This window comes from Homarus americanus, unplaced genomic scaffold (assembly GCF_018991925.1).
Source record: "Homarus americanus isolate GMGI-L3 unplaced genomic scaffold, GMGI_Hamer_2.0 scaffold16430, whole genome shotgun sequence".
NCBI lineage: Eukaryota > Metazoa > Arthropoda > Malacostraca > Decapoda > Nephropidae > Homarus > Homarus americanus.
The window spans coordinates 6,126,354-6,145,845 of NW_024729259.1; the positions used below are offsets into that span (position 1 = coordinate 6,126,354).

At 40.1% G+C, this 19,492-nt stretch overlaps 1 protein-coding gene across 1 annotated transcript; it reads left to right on the forward strand.

The window, feature by feature from the left end:
- Nucleotides 1–6: 6 nt before the first annotated feature.
- On the forward strand, nt 7–8,036 carry LOC121866477 (glutamate [NMDA] receptor subunit 1-like). Its single transcript, XM_042366187.1, has 10 exons — nt 7–69; nt 310–400; nt 749–907; nt 3,381–3,490; nt 3,840–3,934; nt 4,400–4,614; nt 6,342–6,497; nt 6,694–6,800; nt 6,903–7,069; nt 7,453–8,036. The coding sequence occupies exons 2-10, from the start codon at nt 380–382 to the stop codon at nt 7,518–7,520; spliced, it is 1,098 nt and encodes a 365-aa protein (XP_042222121.1). The 5' UTR covers nt 7–69; nt 310–379; the 3' UTR covers nt 7,521–8,036.
- The last annotated feature ends 11,456 nt before the right edge of the window (nt 8,037–19,492 follow it).

Consider the following 19,492-nt stretch of genomic DNA (forward strand, 5'->3'; position numbering starts at 1 on the left):
GTCCAACTTACAGGTCACCGGCACCCTGCCTACCGTAATAAACATACTTGCTGAGTACTTCAATACCTGGTAAGTCTCGGTTGACTCACTACAGTATGGGCGACATACTTGGTATACGCTCCTTACCAATAAAAAACATATATAAGACTAGTAAACGTATAGATAACTTAATAGTTATGGATAAATTAATGAAGATATATATACAATTTAATGATTATAGACAACTTATGCTATGGTAGTAACATGTATAAATAAGTTTATGAGCATACAGTAGTGGACAGCTGGTGATAGTAATGACGTGCCCGGTAGTGTGCAGTACGTGGTGCCCGAGGATGGGCTCTACGGCGTCAGGCTGGACAACGGCAGCTGGTCGGGACTCATGGGTTTATTCAACCGCAGGGTGAGTCCAATAGCTCCTGCTAGGATCTTCAACTGCGTCTCCGTTTAGTACCCAATATGTCCGTGGCAGCAACCTCTTTTGTGTATGTTCTTTACCGGCGATAAAATGGTTGACATTTGCAAAATGGTTTCCTCTGTTACATGTAAAAAACTGGAGTTATTTAGGAAGTCAGTATAGGTTGAACAGGTAGCTTATGAAAGTTATGAGTGTATTTCATTAACATATAAACAGAGAAGTATGATAGTCAGTAACACTGCAAATATTTTTCAAATGTTGTTGGTTATTATCAAGTAACCCATTGAACATATATAATATTAAGTACGGTAAAGAGAATGTTTGGTTTTGCAGGAGGTAGACATCAGCGGGGTTTTCATAAGCATGGACTCACTGAGGCACACTGTGGTAGAGCCCACTGTGCCCCTCTACACCGACTCCCAAATCCTCTTATACGTGAAGCCCAGCAGCCAGGCAGACATCTCTGGGTTCATCAAGCCTTTTACTTCTCTGGTAACTAATTTTGTTTGTTCACACACACACACACACACACACACACACACACACACACCTACTACTTACTTTGCTGTCACTCGGAATCGAGTATGACGATCATCCAGCGAAGATACAATGATATGAGTTATTAAGGATGTCACATTCGTTGATGAGTTTTAAGGTGACTAAAGAGGCCGATACGGGACCGGCAGGGTCGTTCATAGATGTTGCACATGTGGATGGCTACATCTAGTGCGGGAAGGACAGCGGCAGCGTCTTTCCGGCCTTGGCACTTGTCTGCCTCGGTTTAAAGTATGGCTAATTCGAAGGTGTTGACACCTTTTAATGTAGTGCTCCTCCAAGCATTACGGTGTGGAGTAATCTTCTCCCAGGTGAAGGGATCGATTTGGCACTTTTTCAGGTTTGTCTTTAAGACTATCCTTAGACATTTTCAGTTGCCCGCCAACGTTACGTTTACTATTCGTTAGGTGACTGTAAAGTAGCTGCTTTGGCAGTCTACTGTCATCCATGCGGGTAAGAATGCCAGTCCAACGTAGTTGTTAAAGGATAACGGTAGCCTCGATGCTCCTACAGCTGTTGTCAGCGCGAATACTGGCATCTGTTCTCTTGTCTTCACAGTGAACTCGGAGGATGGAAAGTAGACTATAAAGGTGAAAGATTTCAAGTGCCGTGAGGTGCCTCCTGTATGTGACCCATGTCTCGCTGCCATACAGCAGGGTGGGGAGGACCACTGCTCGATATACGTGCAACTTAGTCGATAGTTTCAGCTCCCTACAGCTGAAGACTCGGGTACAGAGTCTGTCAAAGGCTTGAGAAGTACATCTGATCAGATGTTGAATCTCTTCATCGATGTCTACAGTGGTGAACCGAAAGTGGGTAGCAGTAGAGAGGGTAGTACCATTGAGCAGGGATGGATGGTGGAGGAATGGCTAAACCAGGGGCAGAGTTTTAAGAGAATTTGAGTCTTACATACATGCCTTGGGAATCTGGAATGTGGATTAGGTAAAGCACTTTGCTTCCTCGTCTGGGAGCCGGCACTCGCTAATGGCTGCTATGTCGATGTTATACCTAGCCAGCTCTTTTGCCACAGGGACGGTTCTTCTTTCAGGATGCTCATTTATGCCAGTATCCAAAAGAGTTCTGACATTCCTGGCAGCGACCATAAGAGGTTGCATAGTTTGTTTTTCTTTGGGTCTTTGATTATGATTGTGTTTTCGACTACATAAGGATGACCTTACTGGGTGAGCACAGTGGCTCCTCGAAAGGTCTGTCCAGTCGCACAGACAGGACAAGATTGCACTGCTGCCTAGATCCCAGTGCATAAATGACCATCCATCCAGCTTAACGGCACTACCCTCTCCAATGTTACCCACTTTCGGTATCTCGGCTCCCACCTGCCCACCACTGCAGACATCGATGAAGAGAGTGAACATCAGATCAAATGTGCATCTCAAGCCTTTGGTAGACTCCGTACCCGTGTCTTCAACTGTAGGGAGCTGAAATTATCTACAAAGTTGCACATATATCGAGCAGTGGTCCTCCCCACCCTGCTATATGGCAGCAAGGCTTGGGTCACCTAAAGGAGGCACCTCAAGGCACTTGAAAACCATCACCAATGTAGTCTACGTTCCATCCTCCGAGTTCGCTGGGAAGACAAAAGAACAAATGCCAGTATTCTCGCTGACACCAACTGTAGAAGTATTGCGGCTACCATTATCCAAGAACAACTACGCTGGACTGTCCATGTTACCCGCATGGACAGTAGACCGTAACACTTGGAGGAGCATCACACGAGAAGGTGTCAATACCTTCGAGCTATCCCGACTGCATACTGAGGCAGAAAGCGCCAACGCCGGAGACACAGCCGCCGCCCCTCCCACACTTGATGTAGCCTCCACACGTGCAACATCTGTGAACGACCCTGCCGGCCCTGTATCAGCCTCTTTAGTCACTTCAGAACTCACCAATGAAGGTGACATCCATAATAACTCATATCATTGTATCATAGCTGGATGATCGTCATACTTGATTCCGAGTGACAGCAAAGTAGTAGTAGTGGTGTAAATGGTGATGTGTGGTAGGAGTATTACTCGTGTAAATGGTGGTTTGTGGCGGGTGTAGTACACTACAAAAATTGTAGAGTATAAAACAGGTATTTTAGGGGAAAAGGGTACAATTAATTGGGCATTAAAGCCCGTGCGTAACACCATGCGTAAGGGAAATGCAACGGAGGATCCTGTGGTATGGGCAGTGGATTGTGGTACACGACGTACCCCGCCTTACTACCCCACAAACTAGTCATGTTGTGTGGTCATCTCATAGTATGGCCACACTGTCAGGCCCCTCCCCAACCTTCACCCATCTCCCGCGTGCCTCTCGCCTGTATACATTAATACTTGGTGACTTCTCTTTACTATAATGTAACGCAAAATATCAAAATGCACTGATTTTTATCGCGATGATTTTCCAGTCGTGGGTGGCCATACTGGTATCGTTGGTGGTGGTGTTCGTAGCCATGTTGTTGACTCAGGTACTGGAGGGCCACTACCGCGCACCAAACACACACACCAACAATAAGTTGTGAGTGGTACAGTCATCTCACTCACGCTTCTTGTGAGAAGTTTTTGTCAAGTAAAGTTTTAAAAATACATCACAATTGCCTTTTAATCTAAGAAATATGACGTCATGGACATGTTCCTTTTTCATACATATTCCTTTTATACACTAAGTTAGAGGTTTCTTGAATCTTGCAACAGATTATATTTGTTCTCAACTTTCACAAATAAATTCACACCACAAGATCTTTCATGCGTGACTAATATTATAATATAATGCTTAATATAATTTATTCTGCTATGATATGCATTCTGACACGAGTTAAACGTTTTCAAATTACTTCCACATGTTGTGATAGTTTTCGATTCAGCAGAAAGAGCCGCGACGAGATGGCTGATGAGAGGAAAAGTTCAGAAGACCTCGTGTGGACCTCGTGGCTGTGGTCACTGGCGACTTTCCTGGCTCAGTGTAAGTGATGTATCTCTTAGTTACCACGTATACTGCTCATAAAAGTACTCCTAAAACAATTTGACTAAGTTCTTTGCAGTTGTTGATAAAACCAAAATATTGCAAATGACGTAAGCATGAAGAATCAATAGTGGAGTACGGTTGCTGGCTGTGTGTTAAGTAATTATTAGAAATACAGTACGTGCACCCAGTTAGTATTTCAGGAATTCTCTTCACTTGACATCTTGGAAACAAGGCTCTTTGAGGAGTCATTACCCTGCTCAGTCTTTGACTGATTAAGGCAATACCTTCCATAACGAACCTCTCATGTGGTCTGTGAAATCCCACGTAATCCATTTATATTTGTTAGTATAACTCATGAGGGCAACATGTCCCTGAAATATTCGCACTGTTAGCCACGGGACGTGGGCATGTGAGTGTATCAGTAATGTATAATGTAACAGAAAGGCGTGGTGCACCTGACAGCCTCGCCGTGGTTGCCGCGAGGTCCAGGACTGCGGACGGTGGCGGGCATGTGGCTGCTGATATCATTGGTGGTCAGCACGGTCTACAAGTCCAACTTGAAGGCTATGATGATCCTGCCTAAGATGCGCCTCCCCTTCACCAATCTGGAAGAGCTGTTGGAAACGGACATTCTCTGCCACATAGCAGGGTCCACCCTCATGCACCACACCATCATGGTCAGTTACCTCATCACTATACATGAAGAAACTTTTGAATGACTGCAGTTATTAATCTTCATTTTATATTTAAAACTTTAATCACATTTTTTTCGCAATAGTTTACCCACCCACCCACCCACCAAAACCACCACTACTACTTTGCTGTCACTTTGAATCGAGTATGGCGATCATCCAGCTATAATGCTATGATATTAGTTATTGAGGATGTCACCTTCGTTGCTGAGCTCTGAAGTGACTTGGGAGGGCGATAGGGGACCAGCAGGGCCGTCCACAGATATTTCACGTGTGGAGGGCTACATCTAGTGAAGGAAGGGCGGCGGCAGCATCTTTTCAGCGCTGGTGCTTGTCTACCTCGGCATGCAGTCGGCTAACTCGAAAGTTCTGACACCTTCTCGTGTGGTTCTCTTCTAAGAGTTACGGTATGGTGATTGTCTCCCAGGAGTGGGGTCGATTTGGCACATTTTCAGATTTGTCTTACAACTATCCTTGTACCTTTTCTGGTGCCCGCCAGCGTCATCGTTACCATTCGCTAGGTGATTGTAAAGTAGCTGCTTTAGCAGTCTGTCGTCCATGCGGGTAACATGACCAGTCCTGCGTAGTTGTTCATGGATAATGGTAGCCTCGATGCTCCTACAGTTGGTGTCAGCGAGAATACTGGTATTTGCTCTCTTGTCTGCCGAGCGAACCTGGATGGAATATAGACTACATTGGTGAAAGGTTTTGAATGCCTTGAAGTGACTCCTGTATGTGACCCATGTCTCGCTGCCATACAAAAAAGTGGAGAGGACCACTGCTCGATATACGAGCGACTTTGTAGATAATTTCAGCTCCCTACAGCTGAAAACACGGGTATGGAGTATACCAAAGGTATGAGATGCACTTCTGATCCGATGTTGAATCTCTTCATCGATGTCCGCGGTGGTGGACAGGTGGGTGCCGAGATACTGAAAGTGGGTAACATTAGAGAGGGTAGTACCGTTAACCTAGATGAATGGTGAAGGTGTGGTTGATCCAGGGACAGGCTGAAAGAGAATTTGAGTCTTATGTACATTCACCTCAACGCCGGCTAAATTGGCACTGGCATGAGTAAAAAAGGTAACCAAGAAAATGCAAAAGAAGGTTGATCAATGTTGTGCACATCCTTGTTTTACCCCCATTTGGATGGGGAAGAACTCAGACTGGGTGCCATTATACAGGACACCGCCGTTCAGGGCATCGTGGAGTTGCCTCACAATGGCACTGAATTTTGGTGGGCAGCCAAAACGGCTGAGGTTCCGCCAGAAGGTTTTCCTGCTCGACTGGGAGTCCATCAGGCCCTGCGACTTTATTATTTTTCATCTGTTTGATGGCAGTAGCTACCTCATCCAGGGATGGAGGATGGCTGAGGTGGGTCTGCTCTGAGTGTTGACGGATCTGCTGGGTAGTCAGGACTTCCACATCGGTGTTTTGGTTGAGCAGCGAATGGTAGTGCTCTTTCCAGTCCTGGAGGTTATCTTCTTCGTCTTTCATTAGGGAGTTACTGTCAGCTAAGCGGAGGGGTCTACGCCATGAGTAGCTGGGCCTTAACACTTTTTTGTCATTAAAAAATTTTATGTAGGCAAAATAATGCTGAATGATTGTTGTTGTGCATGTTTTTTAATCCTTGATGACTCTCCCCAGTCTTCTTATCCTTGTCCTGTTTTGTTCCGTTCTTTCCTCCTCATGTCCTCCTCTCGTCTGGACAGGAAGCTAAGCCCGGGTCGCTGTTCTTTCGGCTACAGAAACAAATGCTGGTACACAATGACATACCCAAACTTGTAGCCGACGGCCTGGCTGGGAAATATGCCGCCTTAAACAGCAAATATGGGATGATGTCCGTTTTGCACGACGTCTTCCGGCAGGTGAGGTACTCGCCAAACGGTACTGAAGGAGAATGTCTCAGTGCATGGATGTATATATTCCTGTTACAGTTGGTTAAGTTTGCTGGAAGACTTCACACGTGTAATTATTTTCCTACAACCTTTTGAATAAAAATTGTTGAACATTACTGTATACTCCAGAGCTGGACTGACGTATAATATCACGTGTCGTTCTCAGACCAGGAGCTGCAAGGTATTTATAGGCACTGACAGATATCTAGCCGACATGCCCTTCTCCTTTGTGGTGCCCCGCGGCTCTCCCATCAAGGCCAAGGCAGACACTATGTGAGTACCTGTGTTTGTATTTATATAATGAACTCTATCTCTTTCGGCAAAGTTTTGTAATATATGAGATATAAGTAAGTAGAAGCCTCCTATCTGTTACAGCTTGAGTCGGTTGAAGGAAAGTGGCATTATCACTTACTTACTGAATGAGAAAATCCGCTATGGTATCGAATGTCTCAAGAGGAACACAGAGCCCGCCAATTCTGGCAGCTCCCTCAGACCCCTCGAACTGCGTGACTTCTACGGGGTGTTCGCCGTGTATGGTGGAGGTGAGGGTGCTTCACTAATCTTCTTTCCTACACATAAATACAAACATACACACCTATATTCATACATATGTATACAATTATTCAGAGTAATGAAAACATATTTATGTTGTTGTTATACTAAAGGTGAGTCAGGTGCCAGCTTACGAAGCTTATTAGCATCATTCAGTAAATCTTTCATTCTACGTCACATTAATTTTGAAAGATCAGGGAAATAATAATATGCCCATGAATTCACAACCATTCACTTTATAGACTAATTGGATGACCCGCGTAACCTTGCTACGACTTGTAATATTTCAGCGATAATTTACATTCATTTGAGATGCTTTCACGGTTGTAATTAAATAGAAATTGGGTAAAATTTACCATAATTCTTTCCCCAGGGATTGTGCTTGCTATCCTGGTCTTCTGTATGGAGATGCGTATCGCCATTTATAGGCCTCGGTACTAGCTCGTGCACCCAGCGTCACCTCTAACCTGCAAGAGTTGTGTTGGTGCATCCACAAGTCAACACCGATACTTAGCGGCCATATTTCTTCACCCAAACGTAGTCTTATAACATATCATAAATTGTCTCGACCTTTAGAAGAATGTTTTAACAAATACTATGTTCCACACATTTCTTACGTTAGCAATTGGTGATTACATTAAAGTATATATTTTTTTATAACGAAGTCACTAACCACTCCACTTACATTGTTTTCTCCTGATATGATACAAATATATTTTACTCTATTTTTTCATAAAAGTCCTCGTGTGTGTGTGTGTGTGTGTGTGTGTGTGTGTGTGTGTGTGTGTGTGTGTGTGTGTGTGTGTGTGTTGTCACTCACAGTGTACGGACATTCATTTCTTCTTGTCATAATCTTGCCCACTGTGTTAGCAAATAATAATAATAACTAATAGAATCTACACAAAGAGACTAATTGGACTACAATCTGTGTATTTAAAATTATATAATTAAATATCATATGCATAAAAACGTATTTTCTCTGATAACTCCTACATTTATAACCAGGAAATACTCTGCGGTTGATCAACGAATGAAAGTGTTATAATTACAAAGATGTTCGATAACACTTATATCCTTCGAGTTGTTGCAATCAACGAAATCCTTAAGAAAAAGTTGTGTGAGCGTTAACGTCTCAATCACATTTTCAACCACACTGATGCATCCTGGATGATTCGTCATCTCTGTCGACCCACAAAAACAAGCCAGTCATGTCTGGACTGACTTGTATTCAATGCATTACGAATCTGCAAAAACCCAGCAGTCACCAACATAGGATACAATCCAATGCTGGCAGTCACCACCACAGTTTTCACAAGAATGAACACAGTAAAAAATTTGAGAATGTCAGTTGGACAAAAGGCACCGAAGGAAATGTAGTGGTGCTCTTAGATTTTGTCGTCTGATTAGGAGTTTCCATACGGTCCTCACTTTCCCAACTTCAGTTGAAAAGTTGTATAATGGAAGCAGATTACAAGACATGATACTCAGGAACACAGGGCAAATCATACAAGATAACAGTTAGAACTCACACACAGATGATGGAGTTCAGTTCAGTTCAGTTTACGCCATTACTCACTTGATCTATAATTTTGTATGGATATTCAAGCATGAAGGAGACAGTATGGGGAATCATAGAGTGTGTGAGCGAGCAGTCTAGTGCTTGGCAGGCCACCATGGGAACCCCCATCTGCAGGTAAACCCCACGCGATAGCTTAGACAACACACATGGTACTGTACACCTGTACTTAGCAATGGAAAATTTGTTACATAACTTGTGCGCTGTATATCACGTCTCCTGCTATCAGGGTGTTTCATGTACGAAACCATTTAAGTGCCATCACAATCGTCAGCCGCCACAACCATCACATAACACCACCATGTAGGAAGAACACACACATTATATATATATATATATATATATATATATATATATATATATATATATATATATATATATATATATATATATATTCAAAAAATACTCATTATAATGAGATTTATAAATAGTCACAAAATAAGAACACTGGTGGACAGATATAATAACGTGCACATACTGTAAGAGGTATTACTCTAACTGTTGAATCATATATTTAAGGGTTAACGGCAAGAGCACATAAGGCTGAAACATCACTAGTCACTAGCGAAAATACACACGTCTTATAAAGGTAGTTACTGATTATAAAAACATTATAAAAACGCCTTAGACTACAAATTTATACTAATGTATTTCTTCGCCTTTTAACACACATCACGACTATAAAATCATGTTTATGCGAATATGTTTCGTTTACATTAACTTCTTACTTTCACGTATAATCTTCCGTTAGTGACGAATTTGCATTTTTCGATTTACACCAGGTGCCTACTTTATTGCTAGGTGAACAGGGACTAATGGGGGCTAAGAAGTATGTCCAAACAACTTCCACCGGCCCGGGAATCGAACCCGTGACATCTCGCTTGCGAAGGCAAGAGCGGTACCACTCTACCACCAGCACCCCCCAGATCCGCATTGATAGATGAAATTCTGTGTAATATTTTTTAGTGCATCTTAATAAAGAAGACATTAATCCAATTTAAATATGAGGTCAAATGATATGATGGAAGTAGGTTTTTGCATATTTCATGTTTCCAAACTAAGCTTATGAATTTTGATCTAAAAACAATTTCTTGGTCCACTCACGGATTTGAAATTTTGAATATGGTTCTCTAAATGCTAAGTCTCTAGTCTGGAGGATGACTGTACATTATCTCCAGCCCCTCCCCTGGGCCAAGCATCAAATCTTCCCCCTTCCCCACAAAAGAATAATGTTCTAACTCAATGATAGTCAACACCGATACTTAGCGGCCATATTTCTTCACCCAAACGTAGTCGTTGAACACATCGTAAATACTGTATACTTAACCTTTACAAATTTGTGTGAGCCAACACGATGACCAGCACACATTTCCTACGTTATCTTTAAGTAATTATAATATAAGTACTCTACAATTTTTTGAATAGATGTAAGTTGATATCCCGTCCACTCGCTTTGTTTTCTCCTGATACGGTATCTATTTTATTTTTACTCACGCACACGTTAAGATGCAGGGTCGACACGAACGCGCTCAACATTGTAGGTAATATGTGGTGGTAAGTGTGTTATTAACGACGATGACGATGTTGTGAAAACTACACGAAATGTTTGCAACATTGCTATAGTGTTGGGAACACTGTCGCCAACAGAAATGTGTAGCCTAAACTGACTGAAGTGGACTGTGATTATTCCACCTTTCTTTCCAGTCATGTTGGTGTCTTTTATCCAACACGGTGACAATATTGTTGCATTGGTGTGGATCCACCTTTAGTACGTGGTTACACACACTGCGCAGACATTCGTTTCTTCTTACTCTACTCTTTGTCCATACTAGAAAAAAAATGTAATTGAAATACACACTATGTAACTAAATTGTATTTACTCTGCGGTTGATGGATGACTAAATGTATCGTTGAGTTTGAAGCTGATTGGAGCTACATATACCTTACCAACAAAAGACGAGTTGTTTCATACACCAAGACTCTTTAAAAAGAAGTTACAGGTCAACCAAAAGGCGCGCGTATGTATAAACCACAACGGCACAAGGAGGACGTTCGTTGAAGCCATTTGCTAGAGCTCAACAGAAAATAAACGATTACTGTACTTTTTTTATCAATTATCCGGACCAAGCCAATGGAGATTAACTTGACTTTAAAATTCTGAACGTCCATAAGTATGCATGATGTGTTAGCCTCCCCTCCACCCACTTCATGGAACGACCCATTAGGTTAAACTTAAAAAAAAATATATAGATATACATAAGGTTGAAGATGGAGAAAAGATGTGATAGCACTACTCATTGTGGATTTGTACAAGGGGCAAATTGTAATAATCAGATTATAATGAACATATATTATTTCTGTAATATATCTTAAAATAAATGATGTACTATGATATGAAAAGCATCAGAGACTACGAAGATACATGCTATTCTGAATAACACAATAAACTTAGAGAGGTCTTGGAAAAAATAGGCAATAATGAAGAAGATATTACAGCTCTAAAAAATCTTTACTGTTTGGTAATACTGAACTTACTAATTACGGGTTCAAAGTTACAGGGAGTAAGACAAGGCTTCAACATTAAATAATACATGTCCAGAATTCTTAATGAAAAAAGTTGATTGACAATGAAGGACTAGAAATTAATGGTAAAGTAATATCAAACAATTATACACTATGCAGATGATACTGCTCTTATAACAGATAGTGAAAAGGCGTTACAATAGACTAGTTAACAGATTAGTGGAAAAAGGTGAAGAATATGGGTTAAGAGTTAATGCTGTAAAGACAAAAATAATGGTTGTTTCCAAACTGGAAATAAATCCTAAAATAAAAATATGATAGTCAATCGGGAACTTAAATTAGTGGGAATTTTTTGTGTATTTGGGAAGTAACATTAGCGGTGATAGTAGATGTGCGAAGTAAATTATAACAAGAATAAGCCAAACAATTTGTTTTTAGATTAATCTAAATACCCAAATGAAAGGTACTGTTGTATGGGTCACAAGCGTGGACACTGTCGATACCAGAAAGAGGTCAGAGGCCGTTGAAAATAAGTGTGTTATTATAGGTGAATATTAAGAAGTTACACTGACAGGAAACAAATGAAGAAGTACTAAGGTTAGCAAAAATTTCACGACAAATACTTGATATGTACAGAAAAACAAAACTGAATTACTGCTGGTATATAATTAGGAAAGACGGGATAATAACCGAAATATTAATGGGCAAAGTTGAGGGTAGGAGGGCCAGGGGAAGGCAGAGACTAGGATGGATGAATGAAAATAAAAACTGGGTCCCTAGAGATACAAAACCTTAGATTGGTAAAAAAAACAACCAGACTGTGATAACCAACCCTCAGATATGAGGATAATACTGTACTTTGATATTATCAGCATATATATATATATATATATATATATATATATATATATATATATATATATATATATATATATATATATATATATATATATATATATATATATATATATATATATATATATATATATATATATATATATATACAATGGCCAGGAATCCAACAAAAATCACATGATTTAGTAGAGAGAAAACTGAGCTTGATGAACAACTGACAAATAGTTTTAAAACTAGCCAGTTCGTTCTTAATTATTTAAACTGTTACCGTTGTTTTCCTGAAGTGAAGATTTAACCATCCGTGAGTGTGTGTGTGTGAGGGTGTCGAGGCTGTCAGGAGACTGGCGTGTCAGTTTGGCGGAGAGCGTGATTGGCAGTGGGTCACCATGAGTCTTCCACCCAACACCACCACCTGCCTTAAAGTGGCTGTTGCCCACGTAAGTAATACTATAAGTGTAGTCATCACCAGCAGTACTTCGGTGCAAGTATTTACGTTAAGTGTATGATGGAGTGACAATATTGACACACCTACACAATATTTGTGAAACATGTTAAAACACTCGGCAGCTTCAGACACACGGTAAACGTAATGACACCTACAACGTTTAATATAAAGTGTGGAAACGGAGATATCCTGACCATCTAACAATATGAGAATTATACATGAAACATCTTAGATTAATTGGTAATTTAGATGAAGAAATCAAGTGAATAGCTCGTTGTAAGGTTTAAAGATGTAATGAAAACCAATTAAAACTTTTCTTTCAGTGAGTGGTCACTGTTGTAATGGCTGAACCTTAACCTAATTTACCCTAAATAACTGATTTTGAGGTAATTCCGTAATAAAATTATTTCTTTCAGAAAAACACAGCAATATTGTGCGCTGAACCCGGGAACTAATAACATGATAGCCGAAATAACTTAGAGTAAGCCCTTAACTGAGAGACACCCGGGTGTATTATGACCCGCCGGACCGAGAGGTATACCCAGGACCCATGAATGGGTCCTGGGTATACCTTGGTTATTAATTTCCGTAGACGGAGCTGTAATACCATCATCAGGGGTGAGTACAGACTAAGGAGAAATACATAACAAGGCGCATATATTTATATATATATATATATATATATATATATATATATATATATATATATATATATATATATATATATATATATATATATATATATATATATATATGCTGATAACCACAAGGAAAGAAGAAAAACACGAATTTCCCAAGCGCTTTCGTGTAATTCACATCTTCAGGGGTGAGTACAGACTAGAGAGAGCAATACAAACCATGGTGTGTATATATACAGAGGAGGGTGAGACCTGGTCCACAATGGTCAGGTATTAGGTAATGACCCTACTAATCTTTAAATAGCACACAACGGTTGGTGGTCAGGTCAGATGATCAGGTGACCCGGCCTTCTCACGTGGTTACAAATCTTCTTAATTACAAAATTGTCCAGCTTGTACATGCCGTTACTCAAATTCATGTTGAATGCTTCGGTATGTTTAATAAGACTAGATTCTATGATGTTCCTACTATCAATTGAATTACATGGTAATATTGAGGAGGCATTATCCCAGTCAATGCGATGCTTGTTATCCCTCAAATGAACAAACAGAGCATTGGATTCCTGGCCTGTCCTAACACTGTATTTGTGTTGTTTAATTCTAGTTGCAAGATCTTTACCTGTCTGGCCTAAGTAAAACATATTACATTCCTTGCAAGGAACTTTATAAATGCAACCAATTGTGTTGTTGGGGGAGTTCTTGATTAACATTTGTTTAACAGTGCATGAGTTTTTAAATGCCACATTGACGTTCCAGGTTTTTAGTTGTGAAGGAATGTGTGAGAAATTTTTGTGAAATGGTAATATTAAGATATTCTTATGGTCATGGGTGGGCTTGGGATCAGTTCTATAAAAAGTTTTCTTAGTAATGTTTAGGCATTTGTCTATGAAAGATCTAGGGTATTTAAGGTTTGAGCCAATATTATATATATATTTGTATTCCTCATCAATGAATTCCGGACTGCAAATTCTCAAGGCACGTAAAAACATTGTTGAAAATACTGACTGTTTGACTTTATTATGGTGGGCAGAATAATAATGAATGTATGAACACACATTAGTTGGTTTTCTATAAATACTGAACTTAAAAGTGTTACCTATTCTGTGTATCAGACAGTCTAGGAATGGCAATTTACAGTCTTGCTCTAATTCCACAGTGAATTTGATCGAGGGGGCTAAGTTGTTAAGTTGTGGCAGGAAAGCTTTTAGGTCCTCATTACATGGCCAGAGACATAATACATCATCAACATATCTAAACCAGACTGCTGAAGGTGGTAAAATATTACTTAATAGTTTCTTTTCAAAGAATTCCATATATAGGTTGCTTAATACAGGTGAGAGTGGATTACCCATTGCCATACCAAATTTTTGAGCATAATATTCTCCATTGAATTCGAATTTGCAATCCTTAATACATAGTTTGATGAGTTCGATGAAGTCGTCTTTCGAGACGGGCAGTGGAATATCATCCAGGGAATCTATGAGGAACTCTAGTAAATCATCAACTGGGACCTTTGTAAAGAGTGATGTTACATCAAAACTGACCAGTTTAAAATCATAATTAATGCGCAAGTTATTGAGTTTATCAACCAGATCCATATTATTCTTGATATTGGAGTTAGAAATGTTCTAACAAGGGAGTCGACAGTGTTGACATAGCCAGAGCATTTTGCAATTTGGAGAAATTCAGTAATTTGACAAGTGAAGAAGTGAACATGTGTAAAGGTGTTGTGTATGCATCTATGTCTAAGCCTTGTGTTCCAAACTGTCCAGAAAGATTCACCAAAGCAATCCAAGCCCTTAAGAAAAATAAGGATCTACATGTCACTAAAGCAGATAAAGCCAACACAGTAGTGATTTTAAACAAAGATGACTATATCTCTAAAATGAATGACCTTTTATGTGATACTACAACATATTCTAAACTCATAAATAATCCTCTCAACACTGTCAACACCCAGTTCAACAAAAAACTGAAGTTCCTATTGAGAGGCAAAGCTACTCTCATTAAACATCTTACTTCAACGTCCCCTCCACTGCCATACATGTACGGTGTAATCAAGACCCACAAGCCCAATAACCCAGCAAGACCCATCATTGGGTCAATCCCTTATAAACTATCAAAATGGTTAGTTTCTTTACTAAATCCCCTAGTTGGCAACATTTCTCTCTTTGCTTTCCTTACATTTTTCTTAACATTCCTAGATAGTTCATTATACCTGTTTCTGATCTGCTCCTCCCCTCCCTTTAATTTCTTATATATTCCTTTCTTTATTCCTATGTCATGTTTAAGTTTTCTAGTCATCCACCTTGGCTCATTCTTATTTGACCTAATTTTTCTGTATGGTATATTTTGTTCTTGTGCTTTATGTAGTATACTAGTGAATATATTATAGTCATGATCAATTGTTGTGTCATCTATGACCTCACCCCTTTTTTGAATGGTCTGAAAAATGGCAGATGAAATTCAACGTGGACAAATGTAAAGTACTCAGTATAGGAGATGTAAACAGGGAAACCAGATACCAGATGAACAACGATGCCATAGAGAAATCCGACTGCGAGAGAGATTTAGGAGTAATGATAAGTAGGAACCTTAAGCCAAGTAAACAATGTGTTTTTGCTCGTAACAAGGCTAATAAAGTACTTGGGTTCATACAAAGGAGTGTTAGTTACAAGACTAGCGAGGTCATCCTAAAACTGCATCTTGCTCTTGTGAGACCACACCTGGATTACGCAGTTCAGTTCTGGTCACCGTATTACAGAATGGATATAGAATCCTTGGAAAGAATTCAGAGGAGAATGACAAGACTAATGCCGGGCATTAGGAACCTTGAGTATAGAGACAGGTTAAAGCATCTTAATTTGCACTCCCTTGAGAGACGTAGAGCGAGGGGCGACCTGATAGAGGTGTATAAGTGGAAGGCAGGGCTAAACAAAGGGGACATTACAAAGGTACTCAAATTATCCAACCAGGAGCGAACTCGTAACAATGGTTTTAAATTAAACAAATTTAGATTTAGGCGTGAAATAGGTAAACACTGGTTTGGAAACAGAGTAGTGGATGAATGGAACAAGTTACCAAATATCATCATTAACTCGAATACGCTGAATTGCTTCAAACATAGGTTGGATGCTCATATGAGCAATAGGGGTTGGCTGTAAACGGGACTGCCCAGTATGGGCCAATAGGCCCGCTGCAGTTTCCTCCATTCTTATGTTCTTATGTACTGGGAACTGACGTGACTGTTCCCAGGTGACCTCACCAAGGTACCTTCTTAACCCCTGATAATCCGCCAACCGAAAGTTTGGGACTCTGACCATATTGTCATTGTTTTTCGTTTCCCAATTTAGGGTGAACCTGATTTCTCTGTGATCACTGTTACCTAGTTCTTCCCCTACTGTGATATCTCTGATAATATTTTCTTTATTTATTAATACTAGGTCTAATATATTGTCACGTCTAGTAGGTTCTGTAATTAGTTGTTTCAAAAAATTGTCCTGTACTGCGTCTAGGAAGTCTTCAGATTCATAGCCGCCTACAATGTTGTCCCAGTCAATATTTCTGAAGTTGAAATCCCCCATAATGCATAGGTTGTTATATTTTGCTGCCCTACTCATTTCCTGCCATATGAGCTGAGCTGCTTCTTTGCCAAGACTTGGGGGCCTGTAAATCACTCCCATAATTAGTTTTTCTCTTCCTTCCGTGATTTCTACCCACACAGACTCGGTTCCTATTTCACCCTTTATTGAATTATTAGTACAACATTTTAATGTATCCTTGACGAAGAGTGCGACCCCTCCCCCCTTCCTACCTTCCCAGTCCTTGCGAAAAAGGTTGTACCCTTCTATGTGGTACTCTGATAAAAAATTTTTGCTCGCCAGATTCATCCAAGTTTCGGAGATTGCTATGACGTCTACATTCTCGGTACATACAACCGCTCTCAGCAAGTCTATTTTATTTCTAACGCTCCTACTGTTTGTATAGTATACATTTAAACCTACTCTTCCCTGGTCCTGTTTTACCCCTTGTCCTGAGCAACTAATTTTACTTCCCAGGACCTGCTTGTTTTTTGACTCCCACTTTCCCCGACCCCTTTCTACTGGCGAAACCCCCCCCTTCGGAGTGACAATTTCACGCTCCAGGGATGCAGACAACGTCTTTACCCCCTCACGAGACAAGTGTACTCCGTCGCGACAGTACAGGTAGTCGTTGCCATAGAATCGCTGCCAGTTATCAGTGAATGCCCAACCATTGTTTGCACAATGTTTTTCCAGTCGGCAATTTATAGCAATTGCCCTGGACAGCCATTCACGACCAACCCCTCTTCTAGGCAAGACACCACATACTATCGGGATCCCTCCCCTATCTCTAATCTTCCCCAGCGCCTCCCTATACCTCTTGAAAAGTTCCTCACTCCTAACCTTACCTATGTCGTTTCCTCCCACACTAAGACACACTACTGGATTGGTACCCTCCCCTGACAAAACCCTGTCTAACCTCTCGGCTACATGCCCTATCCCAGCCCCAGGAAAACACACCCTAGTCCTACATTTCCTATCTCTCGCACAAAAAGCCCTATCTATAAACCTCACCTGGCTGTCCTCAACTGCCACGACCTTACCTGTGGGCAGGGTTTGTACAACTGCCCTTTCCTCTCCTTGATCTGTTACTCACACTCCTAGATATGAACCCAAGAATCCTGTTTGCCTTGTTGCGAACGCTAATACATTGTTTTCTAGGTTTCAAGTCGTTGCTAACAAATACACCTAGATCTTTTTCACAATCTGAGTTTTCTATTTCCGTGTTACCTAGTTTATACTTAACGTTTGTATTCGTCTTCCCTATCTGTAGTACCTTGCATTTATCAGTATAAAAATTCATTTGCCAGTCTACTGACCACTCATGTAAGGTATCTAGATCTCTTTGAAGGTGTTCAAGGTCACTGTCTGAATTTATCACTCTCCCCATTTTGGTATCATCTGCAAATTTACTAATCCTACTAGTTATACCTAAATCAAGATCATTAATGAATATAACAAACAGCAGAGGGCCTAATACAGATCCCTGGGGAACTCAGCTTTTGACCGCACCCCAGTCTGACTTAAATCCATTTATGCTGACTCTTTGTTTCCTACCAGTTAACCATGACTTAATCCATTTTAATAATGATCCACCTATTCCATGTGCTTCTACCTTCCTTATCAATCTCTCATGAGGGACTCTATCGAATGCTTTACTGAAATCTAAATAAATTATATCATATGACTTATCATTATCTACCGCTTCATATACTTCTGAGAAAAAGCTAAGCAAATTTGTGAGACAAGAACGTCCCTGGGTGAACCCGTGCTGAGAAGTACGAATTAAGTTGAATGTTTCAAGGTGGCTTCTGATTTTCGTAACAATAATTGACTCTAGCAACTTGCCTATGATTGACGTGAGACTAATGGGACGGTAATTTGATGCAATTGATTTATCACCCTTTTTGAAAATCGGAACTACATTTGCAAGTTTCCAAGCTTCTGGCACTAGGCCCGATTCTAATGACTTATTAAATAAAACTGCTAATGGATTACTCAACTCATCTCTACATTCTTTTAATATTCTAGCATATACCTCGTCTGGACCAGGCGATTTATGAGGCTTCAGTTTGTTAATTTCTTTAAGCACGTCGTTACTAGTAATATTGATATTCATCAACATATTTTCTATACTGTCGTTATATACTTTATGAACTTCTGGTAACTGTGCTAGGTTTTCATTTGTGAATACGGAGCGAAAATGACTATTTAACGTACTACACATTTCTAACTCATCATCAGTCATTTCTCCTGTCGTAGTTTTAAGGGGACCTATTGTATCTCTAACCTTTGATTTATACAGTTGATAAAAAGCTTTGGGGTTATTTTTCGATTCGTTTGCTACCTTGATTTCATAATTTCTCTTTGCTTTCCTAATTTCTGTTTTTACCTGCCTTGTTAGGTTCTGATAGTAACCAAGTAAGTGATTTTCGCCTTTCTTAACTTTTCTATATACTTTTTTTTTCCCTAGAAGATCTAAGAGTCTATTATTCATCCATTTTGGTTGGTTCCGTATCGATCTGAATTTTCTTTTAGGGATGTGTTTATTTTGAGCATTATGGATTGTCGCAATAAATTGTTCATAAGTAGCTGCTAAATTAAATTCGGGGTTCTCCCGTCCTAAGTTGACAGTTTCCGGAGGTGTGGGGGGGGGGATTAATCTTTTGACCATAGGGTCATCCCTTAGGTCTCTCCTTAAGCTACCGTAATTAGCCTTCCTAAAATCTGGGATCAAGGCCGAATTTTCCTTCTTCCTGCCATTCCATATTATGTTAAAATATATGGCTTTATGA